The sequence below is a fragment of the Rutilus rutilus genome, assembly GCF_951802725.1.
Source record: "Rutilus rutilus genome assembly, chromosome: 12".
Taxonomy (NCBI): Eukaryota; Metazoa; Chordata; class Actinopteri; order Cypriniformes; family Leuciscidae; genus Rutilus; species Rutilus rutilus.
The window spans coordinates 25921001-25946566 of record NC_140217.1 but is presented as its reverse complement, the minus strand read 5'-3'; the positions used below and the strand labels follow the sequence as shown (position 1 = coordinate 25946566).

General features: G+C 35.2%; 1 protein-coding gene across 4 annotated transcripts in view; it reads left to right on the top strand.

The window, feature by feature from the left end:
- lepr (leptin receptor) overlaps window positions 1–23455 on the top strand; it is a gene marked incomplete at its 5' end in the record, with an annotated part of 34336 nt that extends 10881 nt beyond the window's left edge. For 3 of the 4 annotated variants that reach the window (XM_084426759.1, XM_084426760.1, XM_084426757.1), the window contains 17 exons: window positions 418–600; window positions 1890–2010; window positions 2410–2588; window positions 8055–8197; window positions 8410–8548; window positions 12638–12910; window positions 13008–13113; window positions 13202–13437; window positions 14158–14309; window positions 14646–14799; window positions 17432–17517; window positions 17637–17853; window positions 18238–18441; window positions 19184–19261; window positions 19515–19608; window positions 21950–22025; window positions 22452–23455. In XM_084426759.1, coding sequence (XP_084282885.1) covers window positions 418–600; window positions 1890–2010; window positions 2410–2588; window positions 8055–8197; window positions 8410–8548; window positions 12638–12910; window positions 13008–13113; window positions 13202–13437; window positions 14158–14309; window positions 14646–14799; window positions 17432–17517; window positions 17637–17853; window positions 18238–18441; window positions 19184–19261; window positions 19515–19608; window positions 21950–22025; window positions 22452–23195 — 3185 coding nt within the window. In that variant the 3' untranslated portion in view covers window positions 23196–23455. The remainder of the gene's footprint in view (window positions 1–417; window positions 601–1889; window positions 2011–2409; window positions 2589–8054; window positions 8198–8409; window positions 8549–12637; window positions 12911–13007; window positions 13114–13201; window positions 13438–14157; window positions 14310–14645; window positions 14800–17431; window positions 17518–17636; window positions 17854–18237; window positions 18442–19183; window positions 19262–19514; window positions 19609–21949; window positions 22026–22451) is intronic. The other variant, XM_084426758.1, reaches the window with a different exon arrangement.
- Between the last annotated feature and the right edge of the window lie 2111 nt (window positions 23456–25566).

Here is a 25566-nt window from a genome sequence, read left to right as displayed (position 1 = left end):
GGGAAACTTGTTTGGGAATAGTCATTATTGTTGTAGTTCTGTGTGGTGCAGAAAGTTAACACACTACATTTAATACATTAATCGTGCTCTTTATTAAGAAAAAAAACCTTGAAGATGTTCTTAAAATAAGTGTAAGTACACACACTCAAGATAAAAAAAAATGACTATCTTGTCTGGAAATATATGATAGCTCGCTTATGTTGCAGTTCTACACAAGTTGTGTCATCCTTGAGGAGCTTTCAGATGAATGTTCATTGTTCAATTCTGAGCACTTCTAAGAATTGAATCTGTCTATAGATGTTTTTTCTTATAAATGGCATTGGTCTGCCGTTTGATTGTTATTCCCCACTGTTTGATTTTTCAATTTGAACAGTATTGCAAATCAATGTCACTCACGTTGAGATCCTTGTGTTTCAGGTCTTGCTGCTCCGAGTCCTTCAGATGGCAGGGGTGGTGTTTATGAAGACCTGAAGTGGACGTCTCTGCTATGCTGTGAGCTGCCCTTTGCTCAGACAGTTGACAGTGTTTTTTCAGGACACCAACCTGCAGAACCGTGTCTGCTGCTAAATGCTACAAAACCCAAATCACTCCCCCTTTCTGGTAAATTCATCATGTCTGATATTACAGTCATTGTTTTTATTAATTTATAGCTGTAGTGTTAACACTGGCATTTTAGGAATAAAGAAATATTACATAAAAGTACAGTTTTTTTTGTCCATGTTTGCAAAAATGTTGGAGTAGCAATATTTGTTGATAGTCACAGTATTGTCGATCATCTGATTAAGCTGATAATATGTAATTGTCTTTTTACTGGAGAAGAGCTATAATTGATTTTTGCTTCACAATTAAATGTCTTTATCAGCGTTCTGTCAGCATGCGTTTGGTTGTTTACGTTTTGACGTCAGTACCAGAGAAAGGTTCAATACATTGAATTTCCTTTAAATGTTTTCTTGCTCTGTCAGGAAAGATAAAAACATTTTATAATGAGCCGATTCAGTGACTACTCACAGTGATTAATTATTTTATTTTTTTAATAAATTAATTCTTTTGTTCAGCAAGGATGCATTAAATTTATCAAAAGTGATAGTAAAGACTTTCACAGTACATTGTTACAAAAATATATATTAAATGCTTTTCCTTTGAACTTTCTTTTCTTTAAAGAATCCTGAAAAAAGTATCATGGTTTTTCTTAGATAATAATAAGAAATGTTTTTGAGCACCAAATCAGCATGTTAGAATGATTTACTGTTTTTACTGTATTTTTCATCAAATAAATGTAGCCTGAGTGAGCAAGTGACTTATTTCAGAAACATAATAAAATCGTACAACCCCGAACTTTTGAACGGTAGTGTTCAAAATAAATGATAGAAAATTTGTGAGTTAGTCTTGCCATTTTAAGTTCTCAAAAAAGCTGTTTAGTTTATATTTGCATGAGATGACCTTGTCCATTAAGTGAAGAAGTCTTAGCTACAACTATGAACCAGAGAGACCCCTCCAGACAAGTAGATACACTAGAAATAAATTAGAGTTTACAATCCTATTAAAGTGTGAAGTAGCTTTTCAAAAATAGAGGGACAAATAAAGGAATCAATACAAATACAAATAGATGTAGATGAACATTTTAAAGCATTCATAAAATCATAATTTTTTTGGGGGACTCCTGCAAAAGTGCAAGTATAAAACTTAAAAATGATCCAGCCAGAATCTTAACTAGACTATAAAAAATGTATATTTATTCATTTGATCTTTATATCTTTCATGTTATTTGCACACCATTTAATGAGCCTGTGTTCGGACATGAATAATTTGCAGATGTTCTTTCTAGAGGCTTTCTAATTGCGATAGGCTGTGATGAAAGAAGCTAACAAGGGAATGCAATCTCTTTTCAGGAAACTGTTTGGACATCCTGTGCTGGCTTGAAGGTGAACGGACAAATTTGATTTGTAATGCAAAGAGCCACAGAGCAGCAGCCGCTGCCAGTCTGTACACTGTTAGTCCTCAACAATTAGTGTGAGTCCTCTGTTTTCATTCTGCTCTCCACTGACTACTGATTGGCTGAATGGCTGCTGGTGTATTGCTGCTCCCACAAATTAAGCGTGTATGTGGGGAGATTATGCAGATGATGTATAATACATCTCTAGACTATACTATTAATGGTCAACTTTTTAATTTTCATTATCATTTAATTCATGTTATACATTTTTTCCCCTGTAAAGATAATCTGACTTTGAGATTATTTCCCCTGTGAAAAATATTATCCTGTTTTGATCCCAAACGTAAGACACCTATGATGAAGTGACTGTTCTCTAAGAATTTATGTTGTCTAAGAGTGCCTAGGAGTCTTATTGTAGTTTTGTGGGTACAAAATAAGCCTTAATGATTGTTTACCTTTTTTGTTTTGCATTTTAGTCTACAGATGGATATACTTCCAGACAAAAACCATCCTGCTCAGTGTGCCGGGGAAGATACTGCCACGTGCTCCGTTTCTCTTCATGGCAATGATGCAACTGTCTCGTTGACCCTCAGTATATCTGTGAATGGGACTACTGCACTGTCACCGATGATGCAAATCAGCACATATAATCTAAGTAAGAATTTCATTTAGATTTATAGTAATTTAAAGATTTTCATCCATCCATTCATCCAAGTATCATCCACCCACACACACACACACACACACACACACACACACACACACACACACACACACACACACACACACACACACACACACACACACACACACACACACACACACACACACACACACACACACACAAACACAAACTTGCTATCTCATTTCCTTCTTACTAGTTACTAGTAATGCTGAGTTTCCTTTTGGCAAAATGCACTGCAGATTCAGGTATTTCATATTTCTACATGTAGGTCTTAAATATGGTTTCATATCACAAACCTTTATTGGGGACAACTGCTAAATTCCTTTGACAGTTTTTTACATGTATGTCATTTTTCAAAACTCTAGACACAAAACTCAAAACGGTTATCACTTGTAACACAGGCTGTCTAATGTTCAAAACATTGCATTGTGCAATCACATCTTTAAAGAAATCTTGCACTTGCACAATCATTGGTTCAAAAAACAAATTTATTGTGAAATACCATTGAAACATAACTATAGATCACCCACACACAAGCAACCGATAGTTTCCCTGTGTCATTGTTCGTACAATCATTAAATATTGTAGAACAAAATAGGTGATACAGGTTTCATTATGGTACTACATGTACAGTAAATACATCTCTGTAAAAGTACTGCAGTAGTAGAGAGAATACTACAGACACAGTGGAATTATTGAACAAAGTTTGTAATATATTGATGCAAAACACTACCGTACAATCACAACATAGGTTTATTTGAATCAAAGCAAAAATAATTAGCTATGAAATAGAAAAGAAAAGACAGTACTGTAAAACATCAAATGCAGTGTTCCTCAACTTGCTTGCTTGTACTGTAAGAAACAAAACAGGAGTGATTACTGTACTTCTACATTGTCATCAACTCTGTGTTGTGGATTTGGCCACAGGTTCTCATCTACATCACAATGGATGTTTTCATTAGCCAAACATCTTGGAAAAAACCTTCGGGCATTAAGAGTACTGCAACAGTTACTTATCATTTTGAGCAGTTGTATCAATTGATAGTTAGATCTAATTTGATCTATCAAATGATAGTTAGATCTTATTTGATTCATCCCAAAGAAACTCATTTGAAATGTAATGTGTGAATTGCCTTTTGAAATAGTAGTACTTTGATGTTAAGTTGTGTCATATTGAACAGGTGATTTTTGTTGAATGAACAAATGATCTAAGTTTTATGTGTATTGTATCCAAGCAATTGAGAAAAGGGTTAGAGTTTTGAAAAATTTGCATTTTGATCATTGGTTGTGAGTTTTGTGTCTAAAGTTGTGAAAAATGACATCAAGGTTCTGAAAATAGTAACAAAGTGATTGAAAAAACGGTATTTTATTTAATAACTCAAGTAGAAATGGGCAAACATTTCAATTACAGTTTATTATTATTGTAAGTGATTTTTATTTATTTACTAATCAAAGTAAAATGTTATGGTAATCTGACATAAGTGATCATACAGTCAATCATTCTTTTTTTAGTTGTGAAAATATTTTCTGAAGTAAAATTAATCTTCACAGTCATCTGTATGCGTGATTAAAGCCTAATTGTTACTATGAAGCATTATGTTAAACGCATGAGTTCATGGAGACCGATGCCAGGGCAACAGGTGTTTTATTAGGGTGTGTTTGTTCTTTGGGCCGAAAAATGCACATCTCTCTCAAGTGGTTTTCCAGGCAGTGGATTGAAATGGAATTTCACAATGGCATGGTTAAATGACTTAGAGGTCCAAACCTTAAGTCAAGCTCTTTTTTGTCATTGTACTGGTACAATGAGATTGTTTACCAAAGCCACATAATGTTACATTTAAATTAGTTAAATTTTAAAGCAAGGCCATTACCATGTCTTGAACATTTGGGTGACACCAAAGTTTTTTTTTTTTTAAAGAAATTAAATAATTAAAGTATTAAAAGGCATTTTGCACTTGAACAAACAGTAACAATTGTCGAATATTCTCATAAGAGCAGTAATATCCCAAGTGAACTTAAAGGAGCTGTATGTAAGATTGTGGCCAAAACTGGTACTGCAATCACTTTCAAATTACTGTAGAGCGGTGTATCCCCTCCCCCCTCCCCCCTGACTCGAGGTTGCCAGATAGGCTGCAGGATCCAGCAGGAACGTAGGCTGCTACGTAGCTGTGGTAACTAGAGCAGAGCTGGCAACCCGGATGCCGAAACACTACTGACATCGTGATTGGTAGATAGGTGGAGGGTGTGGCTTCAGGCCAAAACACAACATGACAACATCAACATCAGTTGAGGGCTGCAACTTCACTTTTTAAATGACAATATCCTGGCCGTACTACTGTTGTCAGTGATATAAGTATTTGAAATGAACATGATTTCTTAATGTCTAGTGACATATCAGGGCCATTTTATGATTAATTGAAATACATTTCTTACATACAGCTCCTTTAAAGAGTTGTGAGAAAATGAGTCGGCATCAGATCCGCGTTATGTGCAGCAGCGGCAGATCTTAAAGTAACAGCAGCCTAATAAACCTTTTGATGTGATGTCTGTCATTAATGTTAATCAAAAAACAAATGTAACAGAAAATTCTAGCTTTAATAAGGATTAATCTATTTTTAAATTATAATTTATGCAGTTAACACTGAAGTGTGTGACAACTTTATTCAATTTCTGTATATTTCCTACCTGTTAGACCGGTAGGAAGGCCACAGGTAAATATGACATTTATTATAATGGGTTTATGTGAAGATTGTTTTAAGTTAACTTTTTTTTAAGCATAATAAATGTTGAAATTGATAGCTTTTTCAATTATACTGTATTGTTGAGTGTCTATCATTAATGTTTAAAAAAATTAATTTCATAAAGATATCAGTACCATTATTAGTATCAGTGATACTGGCCATCATTTATATATAAAAAAAATGCCATTACAAAAAACAAATATTTAAAATACACTGTCTTAAGTTGTTTCTACATTAATTTGGAGAGTAAATGTGAAATTATTACAATATAAAAATATTAAAAACTCTGATGTTTTTAATCGCGATTAATTACAGAAAAAATGTGTATACATATATGAAAATATATATATAGACTGTAGCCTATTCTTAGAACTTGCTTTAAAGGTTCACATTATATACAGTATAGTACTTTCTCAGGTATTTAACAACAGAAAGTGCATGACACTGTTTTTCATATTTAACACTGCAAAGCTGTTTGCTTTAAAGCATTCTATTGTATAAAGTGCTATATAAATAAACATAATGTGACTTGACTGGAGTATCGAATTGCAGAGCTGGTGCAAACATTTCCATATTGCTATGATCAGATGCTTTCTTAACTGTTTTCTCACCGCTGTTATTTTTATTGCATGTTTATTTTGTTATTGAGAGGAAAGCGTGCAGCACATACTTACATATTCATCTAACTGTTACTCTCAGCAACGCGGATGACGTCGGGATGTTATTTGAGCTCTTATTCAGTGTGTTTCCTAATTATTGGATTTTGGCATGGTTTACTTTGCAAACAACATGACTCTTGTCAATCTCCTTAGTGCCTTCATTATAGTGGAAGTTAAACTGAGTCCACACTTCTGCTCTGTACTCTGCGGTGGGAGCTGATATAATTATTTTGTCTTCCGTTGGTGGCAACTAGTGAGCTGGGTTTGCTAATGCTAACGTTAGCAGTGCATCCTTGCGCTTTTCCCTGTTACAGTTTATGTTCAGATATAACAACAATGGCATCTAGCGGTCGAGGTTCCACTGCCATGAATCTTGAATATAAACAAAAATATATATATCAATACAGATTTTTAGGAATTGCCAAACATAATATCGCAATATTCATGTGTATCAATATTTTCTTATACCCCTAAGCCAAAAATCTTGACCAGCAGCTGTCAAATTCCAGAAAGGAAAAAATAAACAAAACTATAAAAACATCAAAAACATCACATTCACTGAAATTTAAGTCGTTATTCACCGAAAGTCTTGCTTGACGGACATGGTCACCATTTAATTTCATTGTATGGATTAGACATTCTGCAAAATAACCATGGAGCAAAGAAAGTACCAACATGAAGGTGCTGTATGATGACAGAATTGTCTTTTATTTTGCTGAATTTCTCTTTAAAATGAAAATAATTGAAATGTTATATAATGTGTCTTTCTTAAACAATCTTGTTGTACCTGTACAATAATAATATATTATGTCCAAAGCTTAATTTCTTGGGTGAACGATTCTTTAAGGTGTAATGTCAAGAGAACAAGCTGTCCTGACATTTTCACTTCCTTTCTTTCTTTGAAGTACATTGAACGTGTGCTGGAAAGAAGTACATGAGAAAAATTATTAAATGAATAAAAAGTCCAATCAGTGTACGCCTATTTGTATTAAATGCAACAGCAGAAGCCATTTACTTTATAATATGTTAGTGTCAGTGAGGTGGTGTTTTTAGAAGATAATGCCTGTTAATAAAGACTGCCTCAACTGATTGCTAATAATGGTATTGCCATTATGGAAATAAAGAAAATTGCTAAACCCCTTTTTTTTCTTTTTTTTTTGACAATGTAGTGGCTGCTGAGGCCATCTTGTTCTAGACAGACTTAAATGCTGTCTGCAGAACAAAATAATATTTGAATGTGAACAACAGATACATGTATGTTTTTAACTAAACCATACTAGCAAAAGGAAAACCATGGATTTGTTCTTAGGTTTGCTCTCATACTATCTTAAAGAAATTCAGAAGTTCACCCAAAAATGTACATTTGGTACTAAAAATCATCTTTAGTGTTCTACCGGATGGCCTGAGGTTTGAGTAAATTAACAGCAAATTTTCATTTTTGGGTGAACTAGCCTACTCCTTAAATGTTGATCACATACTCTCTTGATGTCTCTTAATGGTTCACATTCGGCCAGGCCTTTGTAGAGTGAATGAATTTTAATTGCACGTGGAATTGGTTTCCATTTGCTGGGGATTCTCCTTCGAAACTGTGGAGTGTAACAATGTTAAACTGGTGATTTTTGCCTAATTCACACCTTCCACCACTTTTTCACATAATGCAGTGTGTGGATTCCCCACCCTCAGATACTGTAACGGTCGAAGACACTCTCAAAAACAAAATCTCATAAGGATGAATAAAAAAATAAAATTATGATACATCATGAGACAGTGTTCTATCTTTAGGATGTCTAGACATAGAACGGGTGTTGGCCTTACAGGCTTTACTAGTTATTGTTTTTTCAAGAACTTTTCTGTGATCTGCGAAGTACATGAAGTAAATTATGCATCAGTATTACTTATATTTAATGGACATGATGGTTGATCACTATCACCCATAACAACTGTAAAAATAAAATGATATATATATTTATATATAAAATCATTTATTTTCTTTGCAAATAACAATTTAATATATTGTGAATTTCTGCCTTTCACAGGAAGACCAGACCCACCTGTCAATCTGCATTACAATGTGACGACAGAAGGCGAAGTCATTTTCAGATGGAGTGGTACACAACCTGACAGTGATGCCATAAACTATGAGATCCAATACTCCAATTCCTCGCTTCAGCAGTGGGAGGTAATTGGACTCATTTGTTGGTCTGATGAATATGTTGTAATGGCATTACAAAGTAATGTTTGTGAGAACTATGTAAAAATATATATTATGCACATGTTTGGTTAGTTTTTTTATTTATGTATTTTTAACTAAAATCATTATTTCATGTAAAATGGCAAAGCAATTGAACCTTCACAGTGTGAATGGATCTGTATGACCTGTGGCTCTTTTAGGTTGTGAAGGTCAGAGGTCGTTCATGGGTGCCTCTGAATGAGCTCAGTTCTGGGATCAGATACAAAGTCCAAGTGCGCTGCCAAAACTACTTAGACTACTGGAGTGTATGGAGCCAACCTTTCTATTTCACACTAGATGGTAAGGATCTGATTCTGTAGTACAGAAGAACTTTACATACTACTTCCCTTCATGCTGTATGTTTATACATTTGAGTAATAAATTAATTTAGGTCTGTAATCAAAGACCCCCTCCCTTTTAATGACCCATCAAGTATAGGCAATGAGTAAATGAATGCAAATACTGACATTTGTGAAAGAGTACTTAAAATGTTGCTGCCTGATATTCTCAACAACAGAGTGCTCAGGTTGAGACTTTTACCCTTACATTAGCGGCTTTTAGTGTACGTCAGACTTCATGCAAATGAGTGCTTTTGCTGTTCCAGTTATATGTATCTTTCAGAGAGATTCATTGTCTACTCTAAGCCTCCATGTTAAGAGTTTAATGTTTGATAATTACATTCATATCTACTCTTTGCTATTTTAAATGTGAATAATACTTTGGCTTGTTGCTATGCACACACAATATCTCCTTGATTTGTTCTCTAAAAGATGCATCTAATTCACTGTCCATTTTCAGAATGAATTACCATGGTAAACAATGTTCAATGTTTTATAAAAGCATTAATATGCCATTTACTTAGCAAACTGAGGCCAGGCATTGCATTCGCCAAGGTATAGGGTATGTGCATACTTATTACTATTAAAGCAGATGTACACTCGGGTTTGTGCACTATTGAAATGTACATATTTTAATCATGAAAACTCTCGAAATAGTTTTAGCATGTTATTGAACATGGCAATGTTAATGTACAGTGCTATGCATAAGTTTAGACACCCATACTAAAGGTGACTAAAAAGAGGAATAAAAAATCATCTTTTGGAAACTGAACTTAATGCCTTAATTTAAAAAATTAGGAAAAATCCAACCTTTAAGGACACCAATTTTTTTTGTGAATGAATAATGTATCGTAAATAAATAAATGTTCTTCCTTAAAATACATGGTGCATAAGTTTGGACACCCCTATGTTAAATTCCCATAGAGGCAGGCAGATTTTTATTTTTAAAGGCCAGTTACTTCATGGATCCAGGATACTATGCATCCTGATAAAGTTCCCTTGGCCTTTGGAATTAAATAGCCCCACATCATCACATAGCATTCACCATACCTAGAGATTGGCATGGTTTTATTTCAGTTAGCCTAATAGCTAGTTTGATTTGCATTGAGAGATGATCTTATGGAAAGTACCCCATGCCAATCTCTAGGTATGGTGAAGGCTATGTGATGATGTGGGGCTATTTAATTCCAAAGGCCAAGGGAACTTTATCAGGATGCATAGTATCCTACATTTAAAAAAAAAAAAATACTTAAAAATAAAAATCTGCCTGCCTCTATGGGAATTTAACATAGGGGTGTACTCACTTATGCACCATGTATTTTAAGGAAGAACATTTATTTATTTACGATACATTATTCATTCACAAAGAAAATTGGTGTCCTTAAAGGTTGGATTTTTCCAATTTTTTTTAAATTAAGGCATTAAGTTTATTCCTCTTTTTAGTCAACTTTAGCATGGGTGTCTAAACTTATGCATAGCACTGTATTTGGTCTTGGTGGACTAGATCTGCTACATGTATGGACTTGCTACTGCTAATAGATATATAGACACACTGCTGTGATTATGGAAGATATGCTGCTGCATGAATAGACATACATAAACCACAGATCTAGGCAGGTGGAGCTTAGCCTGACTACGTCAGACTTCCTACTTCCGCTAATTTCATTTCGCTCCTGTAGTCAGTCTGAGATAGCAGCCTATCTTTCAGTTTTCCACCGGCCTGAAAACAGCCGGGCCAATCAACGAACAGAGGGCGGGCTGAGAGCCGTGACGTAGACGCTGATTGTACCGTGGATGCGTAGATTTACTTCACATAATCTGCAAAAGTCGTTCACAGCCATGTTCACTCCGGTATTTCGCTCGATGGTTTAGTTTTTGCATCATACATGCGTTTACAGTGGAAGTTAGATGCGGCTGAGCATGCGCATAACACACGCCATAACCAAACGTTATGTGATTGGCTTACGGTTAACCAATGATTTTAAACTTCAGACAAGCGCCTCCCCCGTGAGAGAGAAAACACTTCTCTATTATGCTATTCCAGACTCTGTCTACGAAGCAAAGTGAAGTAGCAGAGTCTGGTATTACCAGGCTAGGTGGAGCTATGGGAGGTGGAAGGTTTCAGTGGAATTGTTACAGGACTAGCCTGCAGCAAACACTGAACCAGACTATTTAAATTTTATTCATTCACTTGTCGCCAACTGGTTGCGTAACAATGTAATCGTTATTTGAAGCACCACGTTACTTACAAAAGGTGGTTTTCTTCCATAGACATCAGTGTTTATATCTGAACTAAGTGTTTAATGAACTTTTACCCCAGTTCTTCTGTGATAAAATGAATATTTGTAACACAGAAATAACAATACTGTGGTTGAAAAGACTGTTTGTGAAGCTGTTTGTACATGACAGACTCTTTTACATGACAGCTGCTTTCTCTGGCTCAGCGGCAGCGCCAACATAGCTCTGAATGTTCCGGTTTTGTCAAAGATTTAATAGACAGGCAAATCTTTGCGTAGGTGTTTGAATCGAGATCACAATCTTTTAACGGATCTTCATGCAGCTCTAGATAAGAATAAAGTCATGTATTGTAAATGTTTATGAGGCCAGAGTATGTACTGACCTTGAGTGTCATCATTAGGTTTATTTATAGTAATTTTTAAATTCCTCCTTGTAAATAGTTTGTTGCTAAAAGCCTTCCTAATTCAAACGGAACACCAGTTTGCATATTAAAAGTCTTATGCTTGGCATCATGTTCAGCCTCAGGCCAAAAAATATCCTTAAATTCATTGAAGTTGAATGTGAGCACTGAATGCGTCTTTAGAGGCTGTACAGGGGTCAAATGGCTAAAAGGATACATACTGATTCATACTCAAGTTTTAAGGAGCATAAAATGCATCTCAACTCCTGTGAGTTTTTGTAAAAGGTTAGAACATGGCTTAAACGTGTGCACACACACCTGTACACACAAGCACACCTTACCTTGGGGATATTTTGGGGATATTTAATTTGATTTTATCAATCAATAAATTCCACTAGAAACAAACCTTGTTGAATTATTTTAATTTAATACTGTGAAGCTGCTTTGATACAATCTGTATTGTGAAAAGCGCTATACAAATATACTTGACTTGACTTGACTTGACCTTAGAATGACTCAGTATTATGAAATAAGCATTTTTTTGTAACCTGAATGAAGCAACTTGAGATGAACTGTTAAGATATAAACACTCCCCTATGGTAGAATAATGTTTCATTTATCTGCTTAGCCAAATTCTGACACTAATCAGGTGGGTGTTTTTTTCTGTCTTGTCTTGCTATTAAAATACCCACACCACATTGGTGTCCATGAATAATATTAGATTAGTTATAACAATTGAGTGTGAGATACTGCTGCCAACTAATGCTGCACTTAGAGCTGTCTGCATATTAGATAATGTTTAAACCATTTCAGCTTGATTTAACCTCATGATACAGCCATGAAAGACTGGATTCTGTCTCTGTTTTCCTCCTTGGATCATTTTTTTTTTTTTTTTCTGATATCTCAGTTGGGTTGTATATTTTCAGAATCCATGCTGTGCAAGTCACCATAGCAACTAAGCTTCAGGTTGTTGACTAGCATTACAATAAAACAGCTTTCTCATTTCTGCGAGGGACCAAGATGGGAAGGGGGGAAAATAAGAATCAATACAAGGGTGAATCTCGTAACACCTGTCAGGAACATGTCCAGGTTATTTTTCCATCTTAAAATCAAAAGAAACATTTGGTAACACTTTCAATGACGCCTGTATTTATAATGCATTATTAGGGAATTCTTAATGCATTATAATACATGCATAATGCCATACAAACAACCTTATAATATGACAGTTGTACAAAAGTTACAATACATTATAACACCAGATGAAGCCTACATTTATATGTATCATAAGAGTGAAAATTAAACCAGACATGTTTTTTTTTACTTATATGCCACATGTTTTCTAAATTTTGGTTTATTTTATTTGTATGTGTAATGCTCAAAACACTCACTATCTTTTTCTGCTCCTCAAAGTCAGTTACATCCCTGCTGAAGTCTTCACGACGCCCGGTTCAGAGGTAACGGTTTATGCCGTCCTCCACAACCGCAGCTGGAGTGCGAGTAAAGCTGTGTGGTTTCTAAACGGGCAAAAGAAGATTCCGGAAAGCCAGTACAGGGTGATCAACTATCAGGTCAGCGCAGTCACTATGAAGGTAGATGAACCCGGGTTTGATACTCTGATGTGCTGCCAGCAGTTGGGAGAGAGGGTCAACTGCAGCATCCCCTATGCCAAAATATACACAGAAGGTGGGCTATGAATTATACAGTGGGCTTTATCCAGACAGTTAATCCAATTTTGCTTGTTTGAAAAGCTAGATCATTTAAAATGGGCTCTTTTCTTCAGGGAGTTTTAATGCGGATATTACCTGCGAAAGCGAGATTTCAAAGGTGGACACCATGGCCTGTAAGTGGAATAATAGTGTTTGGGCGCAGGTCAGACCCCTTTACAGGTATGAACACAATCATAGCTCATCCGTTTTCTATTCCTGTCAGATTGTTTGCTGCACAGATGCTAAAGATCTTACATTTTTGTTATAGACAATATAACGTTTTATCAAACGGTACATGCGAAACCATAGCAAAGACGCAGGGCAGTGAAGAAGCTGAAGAAAACATGTCTTTGGTAAAGGAGTGCCCACTTGATGCAGAAGACCACAAAAAATGCAATTTAAGCGGCCTTAGCCTGTTCCGTTGCCACAAAATCTGGTTGGAAGTGGAAGGAGGGCGTGGCAAAGTGAGATCACTTCCTGTCAGTGTTTTACCCTTTGACTATGGTGAGTTCCAAAGATTTCCAGCAGCATTCTGATCCAATCTCCAAAGTTATAAGTATTCTGTTGGTTTTCAATTACAAACTGAATTGCTGTCTGAATCTTTCACTGAAAATTAAATATATCAATATAATATTATATATTAGTTTTAATTAAATATAAGTGTATTTTGAAATGTAAATATAATTAAATATATATATACACAACCGTTCAAAAGTTTGGAGTCGGTAAGTCTCTTATGCTCACCCAGGCTGAATTTATTTGAACAAAAATACAGTAAAATAGTAATATTGTAAACTATTATTGCAGTTTAAAAAAACTGTTTTCTCTTTTAACCATTTTTACAGTGCAATTTATTCTTGTTATGGCAAAGCTTAATTTTAAGCATCATTATTCCAATGTTCAGTGTCACATGATCCTTCAGAAATCATTCTAATATGCTGATTTAGTGATTCTGTAACATTTCTTATTACACAGTTGAAAATGCTTGTGCTGCTTAATGCTTTTGTGGAAACCATTTTTTTTTCAGGATTCTTTGATGAATAGGAAGAACAGCATTTATAAAAAATAATAATATATATATATATATATATGTGTGTGTATATATATTTAAAAAAATGTATGTCTCTGCTGCCACTTTTAATTAGTTTAAGGCATCCTATTCTTGCCACTGTATTCACGTTGCAAACTGAGATGAATAACAATTTCCCTCTGTGTTTTTCAAAGTGAAACCATCTCCTCCCTCAGTCCTTGAAGCGATCACTTTGCCAAACAAAACCTTGAGCGTAAAGTGGAGACGTCCCATTTTACCTGTATACGACATGCAGTATGAGCTGCGCTTCGTGGCTTTGCGTGGGATGGCAAATGTGCAATGGGAGGTAGGAAGACGTTTTTGGAAGATGGGGTCTCAGGTGGACAATGAAACCAGACAGCTGAAGAAAATATATTTGAGCTAATGCTTCATGCATAGTGCTCCATCACAGGGGGAAGGCAATGAAGTACTGGTGGTCTGATCTGTTTATCTGTAATTGAGATGTTTCGGATTGAAATGATAAGCTAGACTGATCCTAAATGAATAAATCAGAGTTAAACGTTCCTCCTCTTATGTCCACCAAACTTCTTAGAACTTAATTTTCAATTGATCCTTTTTAGATTTCAAAAGGAAGATGGTTATATTCTGTACTAATGTCTTCAATTTTCTGTGGCATTTACAGGTCATCCGTTCTCTATCGGAAGAAAAGGCAGAGATTCCGCTTGAAGATTCCTGTGTTCAGTTTAAAGTAGAAGTTCGCTGTAAAAGACTGATTGGCTCTGGATACTGGAGTGACTGGAGCAGCAGTCACACTTCGATTGTTTACAACAGGAAAGGTAAAGTTATCAATATAGTTCTGCTACTATTATTTATGTTATACAGAAGCCTTCATGTTCTCCTAATCTCAACAAAGCAACAGCTATTAATTGCTCACCATTTCTCTCGTCATTCGCAAACCATTTATCTGTAAAACATCATTCTATAACCACGCAGACATCCTTCGAGCTGGCTGGCGGTGAAATTGACCATATGTTCTTCAAAGTGACTATAGTGTCGACGATAGTGTCATACTCTTCCTCAAATGTCTGAACTATTTCAGCTTGAGTCTCTAGTCAAAGAAATAGCTTTTGTTACCTCCAGATCAAGAAAAACAAGAAAAAACAACTTTTAAATTGAGATCAAGAAAACCTTTTTGTTATGTAGAGATCACAAGGAAATTAAGATTTAATCACAAGAAAATTGTCAATATCTTGAAAAAACTTTTGTTGTCTGTTGTAGTCAGTGTATGCTTTTTTCCTGTGAGCTTTTTGTTTTTCTATGGATTTTTTTTTTTTTTTTTGCATAGTAAAATAATACCTTTAGTTGTAGTTTGCCTTTTTGACAAATAATTTTGTCAGATAAATACCATAACCAAATTTAGTGTTTTGTTCTTCCCTCATATTTAATATATTTAAAAAATATGAAACATCTTCCTTATATTTCGATGGTTTAATCGAACTTGTAGGGTCATTAAAAATAAATATCCCCTCGGACATCACTTTTGGCCACTATTGTATAACAAAAAATATATGGAATAGACATTTGATTAAAAAAAATTAAATAATTTGTGATGAAACCCACATTACTTTGCCAATATGTATGACAACAGCATAAAAGAAGACCAGACTGGAACTGAAATAAATAAATAAATCAGAAGAAATCATTCTTTCATTTTGGCCTTGGTAGCCCATTTGATTCTTCACTTATTCTGGATGCACACCTGCTTTATAATAACCATTTGTATGTACATGAGTCATGAGTACTTTTGTAATTTGTGAGAACTTCATATGAATGACGTATAAGTGATGTTTACGAGGATGGGCTGATGACAATTTAGAATTTTATTTTATTGTTTTATTTTTGTTGTCAGAAACCTTGAATATAAGTTACTCATTGGTTTAATTTGTTAGCGTGATTGTAATAATTGAAATGGCCCTGCATATATTAATTGGCTTTGTCTTCATATTGACAATGTTTTGAACTGAACAGAGTTACAATAGAAAATCCATTAGGGTTAATGGAAATTGTACCACACATTACCCACCTAAAGTGCAATGCAACTGCTGAGGTGAAGATCAATATGTTCTTACAACACCATTTGTCAGCTCTTCACAGAACCTTTCTAAAATCTTTACGTTGATGCAGAGGTGTCGCCTAGTGCCAGAACTCACGCTGAGACATTTTTCAGAAGAAACTATTGGTAGCAAAGTGTCGTCAGCATTTCAGGGTATAATCACAGTCATTCTTGTCTGGTACAGTAAAAGGTGACGATACATCACCTTAAGTATGGGGTTGTAGGAATTTGCCATACCTTCTTTCTTAGTTACAAGAATACTTAACTGGAGGTTTGTAGTCAGAAGGTATGCTAGTGTCAGATAATAGAGAAATATTTCATATGATAAGCTAGTAAAATTACAAAAAATGTGGCGGTCATAGCCTTGATGACAGCGCTCCAACATACAGTATGGTGTGAGCGATTCGTGGCTCATTGTCCTTTCCCGATCCCATTTTTCTCTCTCCTATCCAATTGTTTCCTGTCTTTCTGGGTTTGTCCCTTCCAAATAAAGGCAAAAAGTCCCAAAAATAACTTGATTACTGAATGAAAAATGCTTACTGTGCAATTATGACATTAAATAATTTTTTTCATAAGTTGTTTAGTCCTTTTTATGAAGGTTAATTTAAGTTTATTATGCTTATATTCATATTTATTTTATAATGTAAAACATTTATTTAAGAACAATCCAACTATATGAAGGGACCAACAACTTCTATTTAGGTTTGGACTGGGATTTTTGAAGGTGGTTAAATAAGTTTTTTTGTGACCATTTCTCATTTCCATTTTTTTCCACAGGTTTATAATAAAAAATAATAATCTGAAATTACATTTGAGTTATGCCTATGTACACTACAGTCCAAATTTTTTTTTTTACAGTTACAGATTTCTATTTTAAATGAATGCTGTTCGTTGAACTTTCTATTCATCAGAGAATCCTAAAAATATGTATTTCAATTTCCATACAAATATTAAGCAGCACAACTATTATATATTTATATATATATATATATATTTTTTTATATATATATATTATAATGCTGTTATATTAAATTGTTGTATATCACAATATTGCTGTTTTTACTGTATTTTTGGTCAAGTAATGCATCTTTGGTGAGCATAAGAGACTTCTTTTAAAAAAAACCTTTTGATCCCAACTTATTCCATTCCCCTCTAATTCATCCATAGTTTCCCCATCCCCTCTTTTCTTTTCTTTTCTTTTCTTTTCTATATATTTTCTATATAAATAAAATTGAGACACAATGAGACATGTTCTATTAAAAAGACCAGACTCTATTTCAGCTTTAATACACCTTTTTGAACACAAGATTTAGTGTCCTGGAAATAATCATGACTCTATAGCCTTGTCATTTCAGCACCAGAAATGGGACCAGACTTCTGGCGCGTTCTACAAAAGGATCCTGTTACTAGGAACGTGACAAGTGTCACACTGATCTTTAAGGTTGGTAATAATTGACGTGATTGACTTTCTTTAGCAGCCAAATTATTGTGATATAAAAAAGTCTGCTGTGTTTGAGCTTGAATGGTTTTGTTTTGTTGTTGTTTATTTGTCAATTTTAGCAGCCTGTCCTATCAGGAGATCCATATAGTTGCGTGGAGGGTCTCGTGATTGAACACCAGGCCTCAGGTGGAGCCGTGAGGTCAAAAGAAACAACCTTGGCTCAGTTTCATTCATTCCAGTGGAGGGAGGAAGCGCACACAGTCACTGTAATGTCTCGCAACGCTTTGGGCATCTCTACACGGAATAGCAACATGACGCTGTTACATCAACCCAAACGTGAGCTGACATGCTTCATACCTTCCTATAACATCACACAAAATTCTTTCATATTCAGTCTAATGCATTTTCAATGTTTGATGCACAAGGAGTTTGGTTTGCCTTCAAACTAAATATGTGTCTATGTATGTGCCTAATGATGGCGTTTTAATTCATCCGGCCCTACATTTTCGAAGTAACTGTTTTGATAGAAGCTTAATGTTGTTTTGTTGGTGAAAGTGTTGTTGGGGAAGAAGATTTGGATTAGTTATTACATATATACAATGAAAGATAATAGGATTCTCTGATATTTTGTTAGTGCTTGTTATTATCTGTTCCCGCACATAGACATAATAAGGTTTCCCCTATTATTTGAATTAATAATGTCCTTCTTTCCTTTTTTAGGACGATGTGTACGTTCGTTCAGCGCAGTTGCAAATGCGAGCTGTCTGCATCTCTCCTGGAGCCTGTTACCTGATCAGCCGGTGCCTCAGTCATTTGTCATCGAATGGTTAGACCTGAGCAAAGACCCTAAACAGGACGGATCTCTTACTGAGAGGCTACAGTGGGTCAGAGTTCAGTCCGCATCGAGGGATCTCTCTCTTTGCCGTATGTTATTTTTGTTGATATTTTCAGGGTTTTAGACACATGAATGTCAAGTACTGGAAAGTATATGAAAACAAATATACTGTAGGTCCTTGAAAGTGCTTGTATTAAACATGAACAACATTTTTAGAGTAGCATTTTGCTTTTACAAAAATTGGCCTTTATGCGCTGCCAATGCCAGAACGAAACAACGCTACTGACTATTTTGAAGAATGTTGGTAATCAAACAGTTGACAGTCGGCTATGGATACTAATACTGATACTAATTCCACTAATACTATGGAATTGAATGGCTACCATCAACTGTCTGGTTACCAACATTCTTTAAAATATCTTCTTTTGTGTTCAACAGAAGCAAGAAGCTGAAATGTTTTCAATAATGATTCATAAAAAAGGAAAACAAACCAGTGTGAAATAAAAGTTAAAAGCAGGAATAAGAAAGCTGCAAACTGCATCTCTCGTTCAAACTCGCTCTCTCTCCTCATTGATTTTTTAAAAAGATCAAATGACCTTTAAATTTGATTTTAGTTGTCGGTATATACATTAACGTTACTGCGGTAATGATAGACACAGGTGCAGTAGGTTTTTGATACTGTCCAGATTCGTAGTAACAAATCCACCTTTATTGTCTTTATTGTGCTTGATATAAAATAAAAGGTGCTTTATATCAGAACATGAAACATAAAAAAGAGTTTATTCTTAGCAGTAGAAATGATCTATTACAGAATAACTTGTTTTTGTACAGGTCGTTTTTATGGCTCAGAGGAGTTCACATTGTATCCAGTGTTTGTGGATGGTGAGGGGGAGCCGGTTCGATGCACAGGTAGGTTTTATAGCAGTGACAAACAATGCATTGACGTCATCATTTGATCAATTAACCAACTGAAGCCATTTTTTTTTACACACATTTGGTGTTTGGCAAGTGGTCCCTGGTTGACATACATTGTAGTATTATCTAAAATATTAATTTATTGACTGACAACTGTGTTCACATTATACAAATAGCTGTCTGAAAAAGAAAATATAGGAAAATCATGTTGATTTGAATGTAAGTTGTTTTTTGTTTTGTCTTCCAGCTACTAGAGGCGACCCTGCAGCGTACATACTGCTATTGATCATTGCGTTCCTGTCAGTGGTGCTGTTTGTCACACTCATGATGTCACAAAACCAGTAAGACCTACAACTATGTTCTCATGGTCAAGATAAAGATAGTTAAGATTTTGTAGATTTGTCGATTTAACGTTAATTTAATTAGTTATAGAAAAATAGCGCAAATAAAATTATTTAATGCTTTTAACGCATCCGCCCCACCCATACAGTTGATTGGTGATGAACATGAGAAGCAGGGCAACAACTCACTGCTTGATTGAACCTATCGAATTCAGTTAGAATGCCCCTAAAATTCAAGATATCAGGGCAAAAATACCCCTGTATGAGTTTTTGTCTAATATTTATATAATATGATATAGTTAACCAATGTCACATGAGTAACAAGCGCAATATTATGAGTGCTGTTTTTGTCCCAAATAAGTGCAAATGTGATATTGATTTTATACAACAGTCCAATAAATAAGAAGTTAATGTTATATGTAATGTTATATTTTAGACACAATATTGTCTGTTTTTGCTCAATTTTGCCAATGAAAATATTACCTGTAAAGCCAGAGCAGAACTGTTGTGCGTCTCCGAGCAACACAGCGGTGTTTCCTTTCTGAATGAATCTGCGTTTTGAGCTAATCAATCTGGTGAACCAATGACTCAATGGCCCATTTGAAAAGAGAGACATTTACTTAAAGAAATAGTTCACTTAAAAATGAAAATTCTGTCATAATTTACTCACCTTCAGTTGTTTCAAACCTGTATGAATTTCTTTCTTCTGCTGAACACAAAAGAAGATATTTTGAAGAATGTCGGTAACCAGACAGTTGATGGACCCCATTGACTTCCATAGTAGGAAAAAAAAGATCTGGTTACTGACATTCTTCAGCAGAAGAAAGAAATTCATAGAGGTTTGAAACAACTTGAGGGTGAGTAAATGATGACAGAATTTTCATTTGTAAGGGAACTATTCCTTTAATTCCTGAATGAATCAGCCAATTGAAAGAATCAAATGAATGAATAACTCAACGACTGACTCATTTCTTATTTAGAGTATCCATTCATTAAAAAAAAATCATATTTTGGGAATAGTTTGCCCAAAAATGAAAATTCTGTTTATTTACATTTACCCACCCTCGTGTCGTTTCAAACCTGTATGACCTTACGTCTTTCTTTTGCGGAACATAAAAAAAAGATATTTTCAAGAATGTTGGTAACCAAACTGTTTTTTCTAAAACTAATTTTTGTAATGTCTATTTGATGATTTTCTCATTTAACACAACAATGATTTTAAATGACCTTTTGGAGGTAATTTCTCATCCAAATTCGTCGTTCGATTAATTTGCATAATTACAAAATTTATAAGCATTTCTTTTTTTATCTAATTAATTACATGATGTGCCAATTAATTAATCTAAAAAATTTAATCGCTTGACAGCCAAAACCATTAAATCAAAATATATTAATTTCATACCAAAGCTAAGTTAAGTTAAAAAGCTTAAAGGTTAGATAAATGTTTTGTTCACATTAAAATTAATTTAAGGTTAAATGATAATGTGCAATAATTATATATGACTCAATAGTAAGTATTTAATTGCTTTGCAATGCAACTATCATGACAAAGTATGTACCGGTACTATAAAACCATGTACCATGTTATTATAGCCTGGGAGCTTTAATGCAACATTCAGTTTGTGCTCTGCTGCTCTATTCACCAATTGATAACGGATAAATAAGGCAAAAAAACTGGCCTGAAAGAAAAATCAGTCAAATCAGATTATAAAATCACAGACCATCTGTTTATATACCTAGGTTACCTTTATTTTAGCAGAAGATTTTAAAGATTTTATAAAGATTTGTTGGAAGATTTTGTAAGACAAGTTTGAATTAAAGCGAGGCATTGTAAGCTGATTTGAATGGGATTTTATTTGGTTGTATTGCATGTCAGATTTACAATACATAACTGGGCTTACAGAGTGAATAAGGAATGTAATGTACATAAATTGCTGTAGTGGTAATTATTAGCAATGGTGTAGTTTGCTTGAGGGTAAATATTTCACAGATAATTACCAAAGTAACTGATAAAACCATATTGCTGCTCATCTGTTTAGACTTGTTCCCCAAAGGATAATATCATGACTATGTGTACCACAAAAAGGGACATGTCTATTAAACCCGTTTAAGGAGTGGCAGAAGTGCAAATTCATTTTTATTTATCAAGTTTTTATATCTTATGTTTGAGTACAAAGTATATTTTGTGCATATACACACACATACATTTACATTACAGTGCTGGCTAACAGGTTAAAAACATTTTCGGCCTGTACATGTTTTAAATGTTTTCGGAAGAAGGCTACATTTGTTTGATCAAAAATTCAGTAATATAATAATCCTATAATCCATCATTTTACAGGATGAGAAAACTCATGTGGAAGGATGTTCCAAATCCCAACAACTGCTCCTGGGCCAAAGGAATGGACTTCAGGCAGGTCAGTGTGACCAACTGTCACATAAACAAATTAGCATCCAGTGACAGAAGATTAGACCATTTTAGGTTTAAATTTCTGCCTTTCTATTAAGGGCTAAATATAAGATGGATCTGAATGGAGTTCAGAGTATACAGTTGTTGTTTTTTCATCACATAGAGAACCATTCATTTCAATGAAATAAGCTACAGCTTTCTGTAAAGCTGTTTTGAATGATATGTAATGAAAAAAAAGCCCTATATAAAAAAATGTGATTGGAACCGAACTGAATAGAAAATACAGATCCGTATAAATTCTGAAAAATCACATCCCTGGTATTTGTGTAAACATTATGCTGCAGGTAAAGCTGATAGGAGAAACTGTTTTAACACATTAAAAATACATCAGTTATCACATTTCCACAACACTACTGTTTCTTGCTCCTTGCAGATGGACACCATGGAGAACCTGTTCCCTCACTCTGAAGGTCTCACTGCCTGTCCACTGCTGCTGGTCTCTGAGAGCATCTGTGAGGTGGAAATCGAGAAATGTCCTCCTCTCATGCTTGAACATGAAAAAGAAAATGAAGTACTCATTTATAACTCTGGAGAACAGGAAACCACAGACTCTGCCCGTCTGGGAGACTCCTCTGAACCGTTATCACTGGAGGCTTCCACTGCCGCTGCTACCCCAGAAACATCAGGCCAGTCCTCAGTGACGTACTCGACCGTTCTCCTCTCCGATCAGCCTGCTCTCCTTCAAAAGCAGCAGGAGAGTCTGAGCAGCTCCAGCGACGAAGGCAACTTCTCTGCCAACAACTCAGACATTTCTGGCTCCTTCCCTGGAGGACTCTGGGACGTGTGCTTGGACAGCACCAATCCTCGCCATTCCAGCTCCTACAACTCCGTGGAAGAGTTCTCGGAAACATCGGAACAAGATTATGAAGCGTCGGAAAGCACCGGTGTAGCCAAAGACCTCTACTACCTCGAGATGAATGAGGAGGAGAAGCAGGAAGGAGAAGAGGATATTGAGGAAGCACAGGATGGACAGGATAAGAATGAAGTAGTTATGAGGGTGGACGCCGGGCCTCTTCTGGAAGGCAAAAATTCCACAGCCGTCGATTCCAATAATGTATCTCATAGCATTCCACTTTATCTGCCTCAGTTTCGAACCGAATGCATTAATCCACCCTGAAATAATGAGAACAGCACCACCTGGTGGTAATGTGGGATAATTTTATTCCTCACTGGATGGAAGTTCATAAAATGCCTCAGTGGCTTTCCAACAGGGCTGCAGGATTTGGGGAAAAGAAATCTAATTAAAAAAAATGTGTGACTTCTGTTTAAAAAAAAAAAATTCTTTTTTTTTTTTCTTAAAGCTCCAGGCTGAACAATTCGAGGGAAAAAATCGATGTGCAAATTTTGTGATTATACAGTGTCATTATAAAATACAGCATTACTATAAAATTATATATATTATTATCAGTTTTTATTAAGATTATTATTATTATTACTAAAAGAAAAATACTTTGCAAAATAAAAATATTACTATTGTAATATTTCACTGTAAAATAAAAACATTAAGAAAAAAATCTAATAATTATGCCAAAAATTATTTTACAGTATAACAGTAAAATTACATTACTAATATGAATGGCTGTCTTAATTTCGTCATTTTCAAAAATTAAACCATCAGCTACGCAAGTTTTTACGCAACGCATAAGTTAACCAGATACAGAGCAAACGCAGAGATGAGTTTGTGTGGAGCAGCATTTCCTGAAAGACACTGAAAACACCAGATCATGAGCTGGTGCTTCACTCTGAAACATGCAGCGCATATATTTATTTCATTAAATTGCAATTAAAAGGTTTTATTTCCATGAATCGTGCAGCCCTACTTTCTACCCTCAACCTGTATCCAACAATATCTACCATTCATTCCATGTCCTAATTTCGTCAATCTTGAGTAAAACAACCAAAACATTGTCACGTTTCACCTCCTACCAACTGAGTGTTTTAGTTCACTCTTTTATGATCGGTTTGACTCACCTCTAATACATTATACATTTGAAGGTTTACAGCCAGATTCCCCAAGCTCTGCTGATAAGGGCATCCAAGCACAGTTTAAACTCTGAATGTCTCTGATGGGTTGATGATCAGCATTCATTGCAGGAACCCGCTGCTTTCCACCTTCATCACATGGAACATTTTGTAAGTGTTTGAAGGCTGAAGTAAAATCTTATAAAGACCACACTTACTGGAATGAAGTGCTATCGCAGGAAGAGACTGAAGAAGGAAGGACTTTATTTACTCTCTCAGTGTGGTGGTCACAGTCGCAGTCACGCTTTAGTGGCTGTTTGTGCTTCATCAAGTCCAGCTTATAAATGAAGAGACTTTTTAAGATGTGTCCATCTAAATATCAGCTTTGTGAAGAAATAGCTTCTCATGTCTGCTTTTACATTGGGCTTATTCATTCAATATGAATGTATATTTTGTCAGTGAGGTCTGTGTTTGGAAACTCAAATATTTTAAGTCTACAAAATGTCATCTATTTTCAGTGTATGGTCATTTTTGATGAAATGAGGGTTAAATGTAACTGGTTAAATATATGTCAATCAGTAGGAATGTGTGTACAGTACTCATGTATTTCTTATCTATTTTTCTGGTCAGAATAAACTATTTATTGCAGTTATGGTCAAATGTTATTTGTTTACTTCTATTTAATTAGTTACAACATTTCTACATATTGTTTTAAGAAATTAAGAAATAAAGATTGTATCCATCTATCTGTTTACATAAGCTATGCCTGCCGCCTTTAGCATTGAATGCGTTTGCCTTGAAAAACCATTAGATAAGATGATTGATTTCAAGACATAAAATATAATTTAATCAAATAAAATAAAATGGAAAATCCAAATAAAGAGGATTACTATAGGCTAGGTTGCTGTTGGAAGAGGTGTTAGTGAGGCCAGCAGGGGGTGCTCACCACCTGGTCTGTGTGGGTCCTACGCCCCGGTGACGGGGACACTATACTGTAACAAGCATCCTCCTTATGAGACATTAAAACGAGGTCCTGACTCTCTGTGGTCATTAAAGGTATAGCGGAGGATTTTCTTTTTCCGGGTGGATCATCAAGACTATTGGTCCTCCTAAGTGTCAATCATTCTGGTGATATGTTTACGTAAGGCCGTCGTACGTGCTTGTGCACACGATTCACACGATGGCGTGCACTCAAAACACAGGTTGGGCTTCCCACTGATGCCTCAGTCGCGAAGTTTCTACTTGACAGGTAAAGTTTGGCATGCTATTTGGAGAAATCCATTTAAAATCACTGCTAGTAAAAGTTAATGTAAGCTATGATTAGCTCGTGCATGCTCTCTCGTGCACACATTTAATAGGCGTTCCCTCTCGGGAGCATGTGCATTTTTTCAAAAAGTGGAGAGGGCGGTTCTTTTCTAAAATTCGGGAAAATCCTCCGCTATACCTTTAAAAATCCTATGGCACTTCTTGTAAAAGAGTAGGGTGTAATCCCTGTGTCCTGGCCACATACCCTCAATGGCCCTTTC